General features: G+C 44.5%; 1 protein-coding gene across 3 annotated transcripts in view; it reads left to right on the plus strand.

The window, feature by feature from the left end:
- Nucleotides 1–18,816, plus strand: part of AFG2A (AAA ATPase AFG2A) — a 233,662-nt gene that overhangs the window by 170,639 nt on the left and 44,207 nt on the right. For 2 of the 3 annotated variants that reach the window (XM_021008252.2, XM_021008250.2), the window contains exon 15: nt 10,196–10,360. In XM_021008252.2, coding sequence (XP_020863911.1) covers nt 10,196–10,360 — 165 coding nt within the window. Of the gene's footprint in view, nt 1–10,195; nt 10,361–18,816 lie in introns of those variants that run through there. The other variant, XM_021008256.2, reaches the window with a different exon arrangement.

Genomic DNA, 18,816 nt, shown 5'->3' on the forward strand with positions numbered 1-18,816 from the left:
CAAGGAAAGGACTTACCTAGAACTGTGCAGCTACTGTGTGTCTTTAGACACTAAGACCAGTGTCTATTCCCCTTCCCCTTGCTGCCTAGCTAATGGCCAGTGGCCCAGATTAGTTACCGAAAGGGCTGGGTTATCTATTGTGGCTGACTTTTTTGCTGCAGCCTTCTATATTTTTCGTAAAGACACGTCATGTTTGGGTGGAGTTCAGTTTTTGTTTTCACATGGGGCCCTTTCCTCCCCTTACCCCCGTCATTCTGGGGTTATTCAGCAACATCTCTCAGAGCTACAGTGACCTTTGTCATCCAGCTATTGCGGTCATGGTATTTTGCTCCCTTGATGGATAGGAAGGTGGGAGGGGTGGGAGCCAACCCCCTCTCCTTTTACATGGAGCCTTTAGGTGGGATGGGAACACGGTTCTAAAGGCATCTCTCAGCACAGTGGTCTTTGCCAAGCTCAGTATTTGAGTTGGATGTCAGGCCTCCTCGGCTGCTTGAAAACAGGAAGTTTCCCTATTACTTGATGGATAACCCTGTTTAGCTGGAAAGAAAGAAAAAAAAATGACCTCCATCTCAAGGCCAGCCAATGAATTTTGCAGTTGTGTAAGACACATGGAAGACTTCTCTTCTGTACTCGTCTGTGTTCGTGCATATGCCCGTGGCTGAGTGTGTGGAACTCTACCCCACCTCCTGCCCCCATTCTAGAGACTTCGATACATGTTCCATCAGATACTCTAACTTCTCAGTGCCTCAGTTTCCTCTGCCCCTATGATATTCTCTTCCAGTCCACGCCAGCTACTCATAGGGATGCTCCTACCCTCGGTCTCTCCTTTGCACATGAGCCCTGTGCTTGGATATTCATGATCTCCAGAATCCCTTATCTGAGCATCATCTTTATCTTTTTGTCTCTCTTTGCTTTGCTCAATAGAGAACCAGGGCCAGAAAAGACTTCACCTTCTTGGTGCCTCTGTCTTTGGAAGGAGGGCATTGTGATGAAGGCAAGTCAAGAAACCGTTAGCTGCTCTGCTTTGGCAGATGCCCTGATAACTGAAGCCCTCCGTCACTTCTGTGTCATAGTCCTAGACCCGCCTTGTGATCTGCTCCCCAGCCTCCTTATCTTTTGCTTCTCTCTGCCCACATGACGTGTAGTATGGTCTGATGACAACATCACTTCTCTTTCAGCCTTCATTGGCCTTCGTCTGCCATATTTACCCCTTCTGGGTCTTGGATTTCCTCACAGACATCTGTCTTCTTCGTGTGCCGTGCTACTCCCCCTTCCCAGTTTTTACCTGTGATCTTTCTCTTCCGTGTGCTGTATACTTCCTAAGCTGCCCTGCAGACAGTCCCCATGATCCCAAGGAGGTCATATTTATTGCCTTGATTTAGTGTGTCTTGTCCATCTTAGCACTTACTCATACTGTGTGCTAGCAGCAGCAGCAGCAGCAGCAGTAGTAGTAATAGTGATGGTGGTAGTAGTAGTAGTGATGGTGGTAGTAGTAGTAGTAGTAGTAGTGGTAGCAACAGTAGTAGTAATAGTGAAAGGCCACACTATATATTAAATTAACATAGTGCTTTAAGGCTTACAAAATGCTTTAACAAATTTTATCCTCACACAAACTGGGGAGGTGGGTGCTATATTATATGCCCAATTTTGCAGTGGAGGAAACTGAGCAGACAGAGGTTAAGCATCTTGCCCATAGTCACTCAGCTAGTCAGTGTCTGAAACGGCATTTGAATTCAGTTCTTCCTGACTCCGGGCCCAGTGAGTATTCTGTCCACTGCACGACCTGTCTGTACATTTATAGAGAGACATGTGAGGGCGTGTGTGTTTTGGCTGGCAGGCACCATCCTTGGTCCTTGTTTCCTAACTTTTCCCCCTACACGCTGTCACACCCTTACCATGGTACACTTCAGGACTTCAGAAATAAGTGATTGCATCTATATTGATACCCCCTTCACCAAAACAGACCCCAAACTCCATATCTATCAGTTTGCAGTCTTTGGGAATTGTGTAACACCACCTCGCCATATTCATTTACCTTCTGGCAGTGAGCCTTTCCAAACTTAGAAACTGATCCTCAGGTGGCAGAAATAGCCCATCAGTGGACACTCAAGGTCTTCCCAGTTTGATCAGACCCTTTAGAACTTATACTCCACAGGAATGGCCTTCAAGATCACAACTCCATACCATAAAGAAGCACTTGGTGGAAATACTCTGGCATATCAGCATTATAATTAACAGCGTTGTTGTTAGCCTGCATACTTGTGAAATCTGATTTCCCAAAGACAGAGTTGCCCATTGCCAGCCATTGGCCATGTTCCATATTCTCTGCAAAACCATGTCTTCCATGAGAGCTTACTATGTTGGTCATGCCTTGTCAACAATGATCATCTATGGATGAGCAGTGGGTTCTTCTAAAGCCCTACCTACCCACTACCATTTTCTCCCATCCCAGACTGATAGGAGCTATTGGAAAGAAGGAGACAACTGCATTGCTAAAGAAGGAAGTCATCCTGGCTTCCACGATGGCAAAAGCCCCAGAAGTCATCAATCTCCCCTGCCATAGATCTGGCAAATGTCCTGTGAAGTCCAGGCCATTCTGGGTGTGTTGGCTATTTGATGTGGTTGAATAATAAGCTGTGAGAAAGAGGTCAGTCAGCTAGTCGTTTCAAGTGGTGGTATTTGAGCTTTGCCACCACAGGAAATGCTGTGGTGCCCAGTGCCCCGGAAGCCCATAAGCCCACTCACGTGGGAGCCCGCAGTTCCCTCCTTCTGTCTCATAGCTGTGAGTTACAGGCTCTTCTGACAGATTTCAGTTTTGGTTATACATACTGTTGGCTCCATTAAGGGGAGGAGATTGCTGGACTGGCCCGATTTGATAGCTTGGGCCATAAAGTGAAGCAGATGGCTTTGGCTCTCGAACGGCCTCATCTGAAGGCATTACCCGGCTGTGCCGTGTTTTGAAAGATGGCATTCTCTGGAGTCATTACTCATGGAAGCACCTTAGAGACAGCTCAGTGAAAAGCCTGTCTGTGAAACCAAGGCAGATGGTCTCCCTAAGCACCTAAACATGAGTTGTGTCACAGATGAGAAAACTGAGGCCCTGAGGCCCTGACCAAGTAGTGGAACTGCAGTGCCGCACACGATCTGTTCAGTAGGATGGGGGTGGGGATAGGGAGTGGACCTGGATTCCATTGTCAACGCAAGTGGGCACCTTCTCCACGGTTTCTGATTTTAGAAAGTGAATAGAGCCCTGAGAGATTAAGGGCCTTGAACCCAGGTTTTACTGGTAGCGAGGCCAGCTTTCCATCTACTACGCTACCCTGCCTCTATGAGGAGAGAGGATTTCCTAAATAATGTGAAACTCTGATTCTTGAACCTCCATTAGTATGGGGCTGTAGGCAGGCGACATTCCCAAAGTCACTGAGCAGTTGACCCTTCCTTCTAACATCTACAGGGGTAACCTACAGCCTCCTTGTCCCATTGCCTCTTCAGCTTGTCTCTGTTTAACAATTCAAAATGGCAGATAGTTACAAAGAGCTTAACTGAGGTGAATTGGTACAGGTCCCATCCGAGTCTTTCTTTAAGTCCCCTGGGGAGCATCCGCTCACCATGTTGAGTGGGTCTTCCTCTCCTTCTTTTGCCGTTTCTTGACTTTGCACTTCATACGGTGTGTGGCCTATAATGGGTGCCTTATGAGAGTTTGTAGGAGGTGCTGGGATTTCCTGGAGGGCCATGGTGAGAATTTCCTTGGGCTTGGGGGGGGATGCTCTGCCCGGATGGTACTTCTCCCACTTGGGATGTCCAAGGTTCCCTGTGCCTAGAGGAAGATTCCAGAAAAGGCTTGCTCTTTCCACTAGAGTTGGGAGCTCTGAAGCCGCCATGCCTGAGTCCTTCCAGCCATCAAACAGAAGAGCTTGAGAAGGCTGGGCTGTATCTCCCCTGGGAGTTTGCATGTGATGACTCCTTCACTGGTGGGGGATGTCTTCTCTCTCACGCTGCTTTTCTCTGCTTGGATAGACCAGAACGGTCTTTTTAAAGAACCTTTAGGAAGGATGTTAGCACTATTGGGGTTTCTCAGGAAGGAAGCTGCTTTTCCTACTGTTTTTTCAGCCGAACTTTCACTGACAAGATCAGGCAGGAAAAAGCCTCGCTGGCCATCGGCCCGGCACACCAGGCCATATTTGTAGCAGACTGTAATTCACCCTGCGTTGCCCATGGGCAGCTGTGACTTTAAAAACAACCTGGACGTCATGCTGAGCAGTATTCCCTGAAGCAAACAATGGAGGTGGTGTCCAAGTTCCACCCTCCTAGACAGTCACACTCCTGGCAAAGGATGCTTAAAAATACCCTAGAATTTCTGGACTTTTCCAGATGTGTTAAAAGGGGCTAAGAATAGAGGCTGGACCTGGGGTTGTTTTTTTCTTGGTTTGGAAAACTCCTGGGTAAGGAAGCAGGTGGCACTTTATAGTGTGAGAGAATTGCCTGGGGGCAGTGAGAGGTCAATGACTTATTCAGGGTCACTCCAAAACCCGCTCTATTGATTACAACCACGCTGCCTTTCACTGTTCTTTTTGGTACTCTGTTTTCTCATTTGGTTTTCCTAAAAAGCCTGAAACAAGTGTGACATGTATTATCATGAGATCTTTGATCCTATGTGACATGTCCAAGGTCACACAGTTGGTGTCAGACCCAGTTCTTTTTATTTCAAATTATTGATCCTTCACAGTTATAGACCTCATTTTAGTCAGTCAATAAACACTTGTTAAGTACCTACTATGTGCCAGGCACATTGCTAAGAACTGAGGATCCAAAGAAAGACAAAAGATCGCTCTGGCTGTCACAGACCTCACAGTCTACTATGAGGTTCTGAGACTCTAGCTCCTTTCTCTTCCCTTCCCTTCCCCTCCTTCTTTCCTCTTCTTCTCCCTTCCTGTGCCCTCTTTGAAGTAAATACTTTAAGTTTCAACTAATCAGTCAGTCAGCAAATTTCCTACCACATGTCATGTACTGTGATGGGAGCTGAGGACACAGATGTAAAAATGAAACGGTCCCTTCCCTGGAGGATCCCATATTCCAAAAGAGGGATACAATAGAAGGAGGGCTCCAGTGGCCAAGGGAGGGAGTTTTAGTCTAGACCATGAATTCTTAACCTGTTTTGTGTCATAGACCTCTTTGGCATTCTGGGGCTAGGGGATGGGTCTCTGAAGGTCCTTGTGTGGAAGATTTTTTTCCAGGTAGGGAGAAAGGGGTCAAAAACTGGCCTGGAGCCATGTGGTTGCCTCTTTCTCTTTCCCACATCTCTATTGGACTAAAACCTACTTTGCCCTCTGTTCCTTTTACTTATATCTGGTCAGTTTTCCTTTATAATTTCTTGAAATCTGATGTCTAAGCTCTATTTTTGATCATAGCTTTCATGTAGTCCAACAATTCTTAAATTATCTCTTTATGATCTGTTTTTCAGGTCCGTCATTTTTATGAAGAGACATTTCACACTTCCTTCTATTTTTCAGTCTTTTGACTTTTATTTACTACTTCTTGATGTTTCACAGTCATTAGATTCTGCTTGACCAATTCTAATTTTTAAGGAGTTATATTTTTCAGTGAGGCTTTGTACCTTTTCTCCCAAACTGTTATTTTTCTTTTCATAGTTTTTTTGCATTTCTTCTCCCATTTGAACTCTATCACTCCTATTTGATTTTTATAATTTTTGTTTGCCCTTCTAAAATTTTTCTTTAGCTTTTGTAGGAATTCTTATTAGACGTGTGTCTAATTTGCATTTTTCTTTCAGGCTTTGTTTGCAGAGATTTTCAAGTCATTATTTTCTTCTGAGTTGATGTTTTGAGGATCCTTGTCACCATTAAAGTTCTTGTATGATTAAGAAAAAAAAAATAACATTCTGTTGCCTAAAACCTACCACTGCTACTTAAAAGGGCATCATAATCTACTGCCTTTTCCCACAATCCGTGTCACTGTCCAGATCAGAGGTTTTTAACCGAGGGTTTGTGAATTCATTTTCAAAAATATTTTAATGACTGTATTTTTTATACAATTGGTTTCTCATGTTCTCCTGTGAATTGTATTTTACGCATTTACAAACATTACTCTGAGGAGGGATCCATAGGCTTTGCCAGAATGCCAAAGAGGTCCGTGACACAAAACAGGTTAAGAATTCATGCTCTAGACTAAAACTCCCTCCCTTGGCCCCTGGAGCCCTCCTTCTGTTGTATCCCTCTTTTGGAATACGGGATCCTCCAGGGAAGGGACCGTTTCATTTTTACATCTGTGTCCTCAGCTCCCATCACGGTACGTGACATGTAGTAGGAAATTCGCTGACTGACTGATTAGTTGAAACTTAAAGTATTTACTTCAGAAAGGGCATGGGAAGGGAGAAGAGTCCTTCAGAATTGTGATGGATCATTGTTCATATAAGTCTTCCCAAGTTTTTCTGAAACCATCGTGCTCATCGTTTCTTACAGCACAGTGGTACCTCCTCACAATCCTGTAGCACAACTTCTTCAGCCATTCCCCAACTCATGGACATCACTTCAATTTCAAATTCTTTGCCACCACAAAATGAGCTTCTATAAACATTCTTGTCCTGATAGGTCCTTTTTCTTTGCTCTCTTTGGAGTATAGACCTAGTAGTAATATTTTGGAGTCAAAGGATATACATAATTTTATAGCCTGTGAGTGTAGTTCCAGATCGCTCTCCAGAATAGTTGGGCTAGTTCACAGTTCCACCAGTAGGTAGTTTATTCTTCATTGGACTTAGCTCTTTTGCATTATGGGTATCACATTCTAAGCCCTCTACTTCTTTAGCATGGCAGCTGCTCAGTCTTGTGTGATTCTGACTATGGCTCAACAGTATTTGAATTATTTCTTTCTAGTTGCTTGAAGTATTTTCTTCTTAACCTAGGAGCTTTAGATTTTGGCTATAATATTCCTTGGAGTTTTCATTTTGAAATTTCTTTCAAGAGGCAATTGGTAGGTTCTTTCAATTTCAACTTTGCCCTTTGGGCAACGGTATCTGGGCAGTTTATCTTTATGATTTCTGGAAAGATGATGTCTAGGCTGTTTTGTCTTTTTTTTTTTATCATGGCTTTCAGGTAGTTTCAAGTAGTCCATTAATTCTTAAATTATCTCTCCTCAATTTATTTTCCAGGTCAAGTTTTTGGTTTTTTTCCCTCTGAGATATTTCAAGTTTTCTTCTATTTCTTTAGTCGTGGACTTTGTTTTATTGTTTCTTGAGGTCTAATGGAATCATTAGCTTCTACTTGACCGATTCTGATTTTTAAGGAGTTTTTTTTTCTTCCACAGTTTTTTTGTACCTCTTTTACCATTTGGCCAATTCTGATTTTTTAAGGAGTTATTTTCTTCAGATTTTTTTTGTGCCTTTCTTCCCAAGCTGTTATTTCTCTTTTCATAATTTTCTTACATTGCTCTCATTTCTATTCCCAATTTTTCCTCTTCTGCTCTTATTTGATTTTTAGAGTAATTTTTTTTTTGCTCTCTTTAAAAAATCCTTTTCATTAACTCTTCTAGGAATTCTTGTTGGGCTTATGTCCAGTCTGCCTTGTTACTTTGTGTCTTTACTTGTGAATGTTTTTAAGTCATTGTTTCTAGTTTTTTGTCTTGATCTTCCCTGTTACCATAGATCCTTTTTTTATGATTGGGTTCTTTTTTTTTTTTTTGCTTTTTTCCCCAAGCTATTTCTTGACTGAACTTTATGTTAGTATTGGGCTCTGATCATCTCTGGCAGGAATGGCTGGCTAAGCTTCTGTAGCTTGATCTGGGGGCCGGTAGATTTTTGGTGCTTGCAAGGTGGTGTGATCTGGGGAGAGATCTGGTCTCTGCTCTCCTGGTCTGTGCTCTAGTCCGTAACCCAAGTCAAGTCCTTACCAAGGTAGGTCTCCTGCTCCCCTGAGACCACAGTGGCTTTTTTCTGCCATGGAATTGCAACCCAGAACTGTGTAATAGGTTATAGAGCTGTTAAATGGCACTCAGTCCTGCATTCAGTGCTAGCCTAGGCATCCCTGGGAATCCCAGTCCCTTTGTCATTCTTGGGTACTGGGTACTCCTAGGGCTTCCGCCATTGCTGCTGCCACCCCCAAGTCCCACAGCTTATGCCACTTCCCATGCTCCCAGCCAGCCCCACCCCAGTGTCTGCAGACCCCTCTTTTTTTCTTCCTAAGCTGCCCTGGGATAGAAAAATGACTTTCTATGCCCCTTTTCTTGGTCATGCTACTTAGAATTTGGTTTGGTATTTTCTGATTCTTTTGTATGAGAGATTTTGGGGAACATTTAGCAGTTTGTCCATTTACTCCACCATCTTGACTCTGCCCTTCCTATTAGGTTGGATTTAATTTCTGTCTACTATGTTGCTGCATTCAAAGATCTTCATGACAACATTACTTGAAACTAAAAAATAGCTGGTGACTTTTTTTCATATGTGAATCAGTCACATCAAAAAGCATTTTAAAAAGCACTTTCTACGTGTCAGGCACTGTGCTAAGTGCAAGGGATGCAAAGAAAGGCAAAAAGAGCCCCGCTTTCAGGGAGCTCCCAGTCTGATGGAGAAGACCCCATGGATATAACCAGGTCTATTCAGCGTATATAGAGAAGGGATGGAAGGCAGTCTCAAGAGGGGAGGTGCTAGCAGCTGGGGGACCAGGAGAAGACTCCTGTAGAAGAAGATGGGCTTTGAACTACATTGTGAAGGAAGCTAGAAGGCAAAGGTGAGGAAGGAGAGCTAGGACGGGGATGGACTGTGAAAGCCACTGTAGAGCGTATGGAGGGTAGTTATGGACTATGATGATAGGAAAGGGCCAGGTTGTAAACGCTAAACACCAGGTTTGTGGCTTGTCGTGGAGGTCATTGAGAGGAACCAGAGTCTATTGAGCAGGGGAGTGGCGCATAGCTTTCCCTGCCCTTTGAGAAATAACTTTGGCAGCTGAGTGAAGGATGATTGGGAGTAGAGACTTGGGACAATGAGACCAGTTAGAAGGCCATTGCCACATTGCTGAAAGTCTGCATACATCTTCCTTTTATTTGCAGTTCAGCTCTGAGCAACAGCACAGTGAGTGAGCTCAGAAGATGTAATGTTTGTAGACATGCAACCATTTTGCCTTTAGAATGTGGGTGAATTTCCACTGGATCAAAGCCCCCCTGAGGGCCATTTCCTCCAACAAAAACCCAGTGACTCTGGGTGCAGCTGGCCACCTTCCACCTGCTCAGCGCTGCTAAGTGTTCCATTAAAGGGTCGGGCTGTGGAAATGCTCTCCTACCCAAGGCAGATTATATGACTATAGTACAAACCCACATCTGAAGTTTCGTTGCCACTGTGACTGCAGACTTTGTGTCTGAGAAAGAACAGGTATTCACCTCCATCACTGATAATCACCCAAACCCACTGAACTCCGAATTTGAACTTTGGTTTTTGTAAAGGATTAAAAACGTGACTTGGATGCATGGTCTTGGTTTGTTATTTTGACAAGATGATGCAGCAGTCTGAAAGGAAGCCTGCCGTGGAGGATAAAGGACGCAGAGAGGCCCAGGTGTAAGTCTCACCTCCAGCACACCCTGACTGTGTGGCTTCGGGCAGGTCACTTAGCCTCTCACTGTTCTAGGCAACACGAAGGCTGTAAACTACAGATTACTGATTAATGTCGGCAGAGGGAGTGTCACATTGAGATTTCCATTGGACAATCCACTTAACCTCTCTCAAACTCAGGTAGCTCTCTTAAATCTAAGTTATAGACTGTTTACAAGCATAAAATCAAGCATCTAAAAAAACCTATCACATGGCCTGCCTTTAATAATGATAAAAATGATAATAATAATAATGACGATGATGATAGGTGTCATGTCTGTAGCGCTTTATACTTTGCTGTGCATCTTATGTCCTTTATCTTAATTTTCCTCACAACAGTCCTGAGAGGCAAGTGTTGTTGTTATCTCCCTTTAACAGGTGGAGAAAGTGAGATTCAGAGGATAAGTGACTTGGCCAGGGTCGCGCAGCCAAGACGTGCTTAGGCAGTACGAAGGTCTTGCTGACTCCAAGTCCAGTACTCTGGACCATGCCTTCTGACATCTTCTAGCAGATCTCTCCTTCATCCCACCTTTCCGTAGAACCCCAGATTCCAAAATGTCCTCTTCCCATCCTTAACAGGCTCGACCTGTCTTCTGTCCCCTCCAGGCTTTGATGCGACCTGGGAGATTTGACCGGATCATCTACGTCCCCTTACCTGATGCAGCCACGAGGAGGGAGATCTTCAAGCTGCAGTTTTCCTCTAAGCCAGTTGGTCCGGATGTCGACCTGGAAGAACTCGTTTGTCAGACAGATACCTACTCAGGGGCTGAGGTAAGCTGAGCCTTCTCTTCCCTGGGAAATGAACATGGGGAAATAGCTGGGGGCTTTCTGGTTGACTGCCAAGATACTTGAAATTACTCTACTGAGCCTGAGGTTTCACCTCATACCAGGCAAATTGGCAAAGATGATTAAGAAAAAAATGGGAACAGTCATGGCTGGAGGGCCTGTGGGAAGACAGGTATGCTAATATGCTATGGGTGGAGCTGTGAAATGATCCAACTGTGTATCAGTTTAGAATATACAAGAAAAGTGAATGATCTTACTTGAGGGCAGATACCCCATAGAAGTCCTAAGACTGTGGGGTCAAAGATCTACTTCCTCCAACCCCCTAATTTTACAAATGAGTAAACTGAGACCTGGGGAGGGGAAGTAACTTGGCCACAGTCACACATATAGTGATTGTCAGAAATGTGACTCGAACCCGTGTCTTCTGCCTCATTCCATTGTACAGTGTTCCACACTGTCCCTTCCAGTCTACAAAGGTCCAATATATACATAGTAAGAAGTCTGTGGTAACTATAGTCTGGGAGCAAAGTGGGTGCCCCTCAACTGGGGAAATGATTAAATCAACACAACAGAATATTACTGTACAATAAGAATGGTGAATGTGAGGAATTCAGAGAAATGTGGGAAGATTTATATGAGCTGATGCAGGACAACCATGAGAACAATATATACTATAAGGACAGCATGAGAAGAAGAAAGAACATCCCTCAATGGAAGTTAAACATTAGGTAATGGAAAAAATCCATGACAGTCCCAGAAGAGGGGTGATGAGACATCTGGGTGGCCCATTATGCAGAGGGAAAAGTCTCCAAGGAAACGCTTTCTGTAATTACTCTGTTGGGAAGCCATCCCTGCACCTGCATCCTCCTCTGATGTATCCTCACTAAACGGAGGTCACCCGGGGTTCTTGAAGGTGCTCTCAGCACTCCTGCCAGGCCTGCCAAAGATGGCAGACCTGTCTTATTGGAGGGCCAGCCCAGCTGCATTCGGAGAATCATTACCGCACTGACCACGTGAAGACGATGTTTTGGAGGGGATGCAGTGGCTTTCTTTTTACTTTGTTCTTTTTAAAATTTTTTTCACTTAAAAAAAAAAAAGACCAGATCTCCCCATCTTGGCCAGCCTAGAAGTGCAAAGGTCACTTAGGGGCGTGATGGCACTGCTGATGACATGCTCCATTGCTGACCTGGGCTGGTTTCCTTAGACACCGTAGACAGCTTGTTGCCCACACCCCCTTCCCCCTTGCCCCCCCCCAGGCCCCCTGCTTCTGGGGGTTCTCCATACTGATGCCAAGTTCAGTGTGGATGCCCAGTCCCAAGGAGATCTGCCAGTGCCCGCCTTTCAGCATGTACCCATTGCAGCTTTGCGGCATGTTGTTTCCAAACGTAATCTGTCAAGTCACAGACGTATGTGTGAGTGCGCCCAGAGAACCCACACCAGAGAAGTCACATGCTATAGAAAGGTGGAAGAGGAAGGAGGAATCCATTCTACCCCATACTTGAGAGAACTTCAGCAAACCTCCACACCAGAGGGATGCTGAGGAAGACACAATAGTGAGTTTGGAATCAGAAGCCTTAGATTCAAATCCAGACTCTTGCTAACTGCCTGTAAGGTCTTTGGCAAGTGCCTGAACCTCTAAGGCCCTCAGTTTCCTTATCCATAAAAAGAAAAGATTGGATTAGGTGACTTCTCATATCCCTTCTAACTCTAAATCTGTAATGCTAATGTCTAGTCTCACCTAAATCTTGTCTCTCTTGAAAACACAGTCAGCAGAGAAGCAATATTGTCTGCTGAGATGAGCGGAAGAACGAGGTTCTAGTCTTGATGTCACCACTGACTGTATTGACTTTGACATTTTCCTTAATGATGCCCCACTTATTTATTTATTCATTCAGAAAGCATTTGACTATGTGCCAGGCACTGTGCCCAGTACTGGAAATTCTAAATAAGCCATTAACTGCCTTCAATGCTTATATTCTCTTGAGAGGAAACGTGGATGTTGATAAAGTTGAGGAATTTAAGTCCAGAATAAATAAATACGTTTAAGTCCAGAGTAATTTTCAGAGGGAGGGTGTTCTCTAAACCTTTTAAGTGTTGAGAAATGTAAGGGATGGTGGTGATGGTGATGATGCTGATGATGGTGATAGTGGTGATGGTGGTGATGGTGATACCGATACCTGAAACCCACCAGCTTCCAAATCCACATGTTGCTTTTGCCTGGAGTGGTTTGCTCCTTGGCTCTGTCCCGCATAATCCTTCATTCTTCAAGGTTCATTCAGCTCAGTTCTCTTGTCCTACTCATGCCTTTCCCCTTTCTCCTAATTGTTGTTACGCCACCCCCCATGAGAAAACAAAAGGTTGTATTTATTCTTTATATAATGTCCATAGACTGGAAGCCTCTTGGGGGCAGGGCTGCTTTGTTCTTAATTTTTGTATCTTCAGCGTGTGGCGGTGGTAGTGGCCGCTTAGTAAACCCCTTCACTTGCTCTGCCCTGGGGCTTGTGGCCATGTGGCCATTTCTGCTCTCTGTTCCACATCCGTGGAGGGAAGATACAACATTCAACACCATCTCTGTGGGCCTTTCCCATTCTGAGGTAATGTGCTATCAGTATATAGAAAGACAAAGCAGAATGAAAATCCAGCCAAGGGCCAGTCTTGATTTGGAAGTATAACACAATGCCTGGCACATAGTAGGTACTTAATACATGCTTATCGACTCGTTTACTCAGGGCAAAATGCCTTTTGGTGCTAAGAGTCCTTCCACCAACTTGATAGTTTTTCTTTGCTACATAGCTTATTTAGTCTAAAATATATGTGGTGAGGTAGATAGCGCTCTGGACCTGGAGGCTGGAAGACCTGAGTTCAAATTCAGCAGCAGACACTTACCAGCTATAAATACTAGGCTAGGACAAAATAAGGCTCCTCTCACCTTGTCATGGGCCCATGAGCAGCCCCAACGATATTTTTTAGATCACCGTTCCTTAGATTCACCTACTGCCACCAGAATAAAATGATCAGTCAGCTGAAAACCCAGCCTACTTCTATAGGGTCTTTATACATTAGAAATAGTATGCACGTTGGTTTAATTAATTTTTTTGTTTGCTACATGGACGTGTATTTGGCAAGATCAATGGGGCTTAAGCTGCTGGCATCCTGTCTGTTTTTAGAAATGATGGTGTGAAAAAAAAAAAAGATGGTGGTGTGCAGCCTGTAATTTACAAAAATCCTTTCTACCCTTGGGGATTGATAGAAGGAGAACCTTCCTGGAAGGTCTGGAGAAGGGTACGGTTTGAACCTTACAAGTTTGTGGGGAGAGGGTGTTTGTTATTTTAACTATCTTTAGGCCCTCGTTTGATTTTTGCCCCATCTGCTTTGTGTCCAACCCTAAACTTAGATTCCGCTAGCCTCTTTGTCCTTCTCATCCCCAAAGAATATCACAGAAAATTCTCCCTTGTATGCCATGGGGGAAAATACATCCCAGAAGGAAATAAGTGTGTCACCATGTGGGTAGAGTTGCTGTCACTGAGGGTCAGCTGCCAAGTGGGCTTGAAGTGCACGCACAACATCCATCCCTCTCTGCTCCATTCCCCCTCTTCCCTTGGTTGGCGATCGTCTTCTGCTGGATTGTGGTTCCTCGCTCATGGGAGAACATGCGGCCATTGACATGTAGTTAGGAATGACATTCATTCCAGGGGAAAGCAATGACTCTCTTTGGGTGAGCAACCTTGTTTTCTTTCATTTAGATTTTTTTTTTTGGCTTTTATAATTGTTAATAGCAAATGTCATTTCGTTCTATAACTTATTTATTTATTCTTTCATTGATTCATTCCTCTTTCATGGAGTTGCCCTGTCTGGTTTGTGAACTGTCTCAGGAGCTTTCAGAAAAAAGAGAGCTACGCGTGTGCGTACGAGTCACAGCTGGGACCAATGCCAGTGGGCTGTGGGTAAAGAAGAGTAGGAGAAATGGAAAATGAAATACATTAGTTGCACTTCCCTGTTGAAAGTGTTCTGCTGCTGTCGGTTGAAGGCTCCTATGAGTTGATATTCATTGTTTTCCGTGACAGTACAGCCAAAGAAGAACCGAGACTGGGCCTGAAGACCAAATATCAGCTATAGATCCTAATGCTAGAGGCCTTCTGGTCCTACTGTCTTATTTTAAAGGGGAGGAGACTGAGGCTCAGGAAAATGAAATCACTTGTCCAAGGTCACTTAGTATTAGGGGTCAGGGGTAGGATTTGAACCCAGGCTTTCTGACTCTAGAGCCAGGCTGCCTGCATAAACCTCCGGTACCTGGTGTTCTAGGTGTATGGTCCCCAAAGGAGGAGGCATCACACCCCCAGCGTGTTGCAGGGCATTTACATTTTTGACCTAATCTACTTAATAAATAGGATTGTTGGATATCTCTTTTAGCCCAGGGTCGCCCGGCAGAAATCCCCAAGGTACCAAGGGTGCCATGGACTGAGGAAACATGGGAGCTGGTTTGTTTCTGGATAAGAAGTAGAGATAGGGAGTAATGGAACAGAGGAGGCAGCAAATTAACCCCATAACCTAGTGTTTGATCAGCCCAAAGATCCTAGTGATTTGGGCAAAAGCTCACTGTTTTTTCTCCCAAAAGCTTTTGGGAGAACGGGAAAGTAGGCGGAAAATAGGCTTACGCCAACGTCTCACGCTGTGTGCTGAGAGAAGCTCGAAGGGGGCGTGTGATTTAGATGTAAAAGGTGATTTCGTAAGCAGATGGGGGGGGCAGGGAAGAATTATCTGTCAGGTCTGGGGATATGGGAAGAGTTCACGACCAAACCAGAGGCAGACAGTTTCACAGGAGGTAAAATAAAGAGTTTTGATTAGGGGAAGGGAATGCAATAAGCATTTATTAAGTGCCTACTGCATACTAGGCATTGTACTAAGTGATTCACAGATATTTGATTTGATTTTCACAACAACTCTGGGAGATAGTTGATATTATTATCCCCATTTTACAGTTGAAGAAACTGAGGCAGACAAAAGTGAAATAACTTGTCCAGCTTCACACAGCTAGTTAGTGTCTGAGGCTGGATTTGAACTCAGATCTTGACTCTGGACCCAGCACTCTTATCTATGTATCGCCTAGCTGCCTGATTAAGTTTTTGCACATGTACTTAAGCCAATGTACTTAAAATTAGAAGAGAAGCAGGAGACTGGGGGAAAAATCTTTGTAGCAAATTTCTCTGATAAAGGTCTCATCTATAAGATATGATTAGACTGATTCGAATTTATAAAAAGAGGAGCCATTCCCTAGTCAATAAATGGTCAAAGGCTATGAACAGGCAGTTTTCAGAGGAAGAAATCCAAGCTATCCATAGCTATATGAAAAAATGTTCTAAATCACTAACAATTGAAGAAATGCAAATGAAACCAACTCCGAAGTTACCACCTCACACCTATCCCAGTGGTTAACATGACAGAAAAGGAAAATGACAGATGCTGGAGGGAATGTGGAAAAATAGGTACTCTGATCCATTACTGGTGGAGTTGTGAACTGGTCCAACCATTCTGGAGAATAATTTGGAACTATGTCCAAAGAGCTCTAAAACTGTACATTCCTTCTTTGACCCAGCAATACTGCTGAAACATATATGTGTGCGTGTATCTGTCATGTATATATGTCACGTATATATGTCACACACATATATATATATATATATAGCATGCATGCACACATACATATGGTATGTATATATAGTATGTATGTACATACATGCCCATATACATATATATATACTACTAGGTCTGTATCTCAGAGAGATCAAAGAAAAAGGAAAATGAACTATATGTACAAAAAGTGTTAGTAGTTTTGTAATGGCAAAGGATTGGAAATTTGGGGAATAGCAGAACTGAACAAGTTGTGGTATGTGATTTTGATGGAATACTATTGTGCTATAAGAAATGACGAGCAGTATGCTTTCAGAAAAACCTGGGACAACTTATATGAACTGATGCAAAGTGAAGTGAGCAGAACCAGAACAGTTTATACAATGATGATGATATTGTCAAGATAATCAATTCTGAAAGACTTCATAACTCCGATCAACACAATGACCAGCCACATTCCCAAGGATTCATGATGAAAAATGCTCTTCACCTCCAGATAGGGAACTGATAGCTCAGAAATTAAATTAAATTTAAGAAAAAAAGACTTTGGTTGCCAAAATATTTTATTTTTTTAACATTCATTTTAAGTTCCAAATTCTCTCCCTTCCTCCACCTCCTTCCCCATTCATTGTGAAGGCAAGTGATATGATACCCATTTTACACATGAAAAACTTTCAAGAAAGTTTGAGAGCTCTTCCCCACTCTAGGCAGTCTCCCATCCAAGTACTAAGGATGCCCGACCCTGCTTAGTCTCTGAGACCAGGGTGGCACAGCCTTGTTGTTTCCAGGGACATCGGTAGGTAACCTAAGGCTGTGTCCATTCCACCTCTGAGTGCTGATTCCTCCAGCCCGTAACACAAAGGACTGTTGACACACACACACACATGCGCACACGCACGCGCACACACACACACACACACACACACACACACACACACACACACACACACACACACACACATGCCCTGTTCCCTTTTATGCAACAGATAATGGTGAGTGAGCAGATGCTACTGGGCTGAGGCTGGTAACACGGCGATCATAATTCTGATTACATGAGATCTCTCATCAATGAGGGGTTTATGTCAAGGAGAAGCATCCTCAGGAACATCCTGTGCCATCATGCCTGCCTGCTGGGGCTGACTCACTGCCAGGTTCTGGCTCCTGGGGGGTGTGAACCAGAACAGAGAACGATGCTGGATGCTGGCTGATGGACTGCAGAACTCTAGCCACCAGTGATGGAAACTCCGCCAGAGCTCTGAAGAGACAGGCCAGGTCTCCTGGGCTCTTCCGTCCTGTTCCTCCTCCTCGTGGCTGGTCCAGATAGCATTTGGCCAGCCCCCGCAAAGGTGGTCCCTGGCTGGGGTATCTCAGGACCTCTGTAGCCTTAGAATGTGAAGTTCAGAGACCAAAAGCAGACAAGGGCCTCTTATCCAGGCCCCTCCTTTTATAAGAGGCCGATGGAGCTGAAGTCTGGCACCCAGGATCTGACAGGGAGTGAGTGGCCAGCCCGAGATTCAGATCTTCTGACACTGACTAATGTGTAGTTGGAGGACCTGGGATCATAGTCTGGCTTCACTGCTAACTAGCTGTGTGACATTGGGCAAGTCTATTAACCTCTCTGGGCCTCAGGGCTTCAGATATAAAGCAAGAGTTTGGCCTTTCCTTCCAACTCTAAATCTGAGTCCCTAATCAAGATCTTTCAGGGCCTTCTTAAGCTAGTATCTGTGGGTCGACTTCAGGAGGCCTATGAATGTGGAATTCTTAATATTTTTGACAACTTTATTTCTATATTGTTGTTTTCCTGGCTAATCCTTGTGGCTTTTATTTGATGTACTCGAAAACTCTGTTCTGAGAAGGGGTCTGCAGCTTCCCCAGACCGCTCAAGCGCTCTGTGACACGAGACACAAGCCCTCCTCTGGAGCCACTGGGGACGCAGGCCTGTGGGATGCACATCTCTCCATCCTACCAGACCGTTTCTTTCCTCCCTTCTAAGCAGTTCACTCCCCCCACTGCCTCCACCATGTCCTCCATTTCCTCGTCCTCACCTGCCAAAAGACCAGTGTGTCCCATGGAATAGCTGTCCCCTTGAGGAAATTGCTTAGTCCTTACTTAGCACAGTGCCTGGCACACAGTAGGGGCTGAATGAACGTTTAGCGATTGATAACAACCTTGCTGTGTAACTTGGGGCACGCCATTTTTGCCTGACCAGGATGAAGTTTCTTCATCTCTACACTGGTGTGATGGTTCTATCTAGATTCTGTCTGATCTAGCAAGAATCTGTTCGACTCAGACTTTGTGCGGGGCACCATGCTAGACGCAGGAGGTGCAAAGACGAAGTGAAAAGCTGTCCCTTCCCCCAAAGACCTCACCTTCTACTAGAGGGAGTCAGCGTGTGTCCAGATAAATAAATAAACACTTGGCCGTTTGAGTAGGGAGAGAGTACTAACAACTAAGGGGCTCGGGAAGGGCACTTGGCCGTTTGAGTAGGGAGAGAGTACTAACAACTAAGGGGCTCGGGAAGGGCTTCTTGGAGGAGGTGGAACATGGGAGAGCCTTGAAGGATGCTCTGACTGATTGCTAGGAGGACACAGAGGATTACCATCTCCCAAGCTGGGCAAGCATGTCTGGGCTGGGCGTAGTGGAGAGAATGTTTGGAGATCACAGATAGATCGGAGAACAGAAGCATCCATCATTCTTCACTTTCTGTGGTAGTTCTCTGTGCCTTTGTCTTCTCCCGTTGGAAAGCAGGGGCTATGCTGTGTCAAAGTCTCCTTTTTGTCTCTGTGTTTGGCAAAGCCCATTGGGTATTTATT

This window comes from Phascolarctos cinereus, unplaced genomic scaffold (genome assembly GCF_003287225.1).
Source record: "Phascolarctos cinereus isolate Bilbo 61053 unplaced genomic scaffold, phaCin_HiC Scaffold_9;HRSCAF=440, whole genome shotgun sequence".
Classification (NCBI taxonomy): domain Eukaryota; kingdom Metazoa; phylum Chordata; class Mammalia; order Diprotodontia; family Phascolarctidae; genus Phascolarctos; species Phascolarctos cinereus.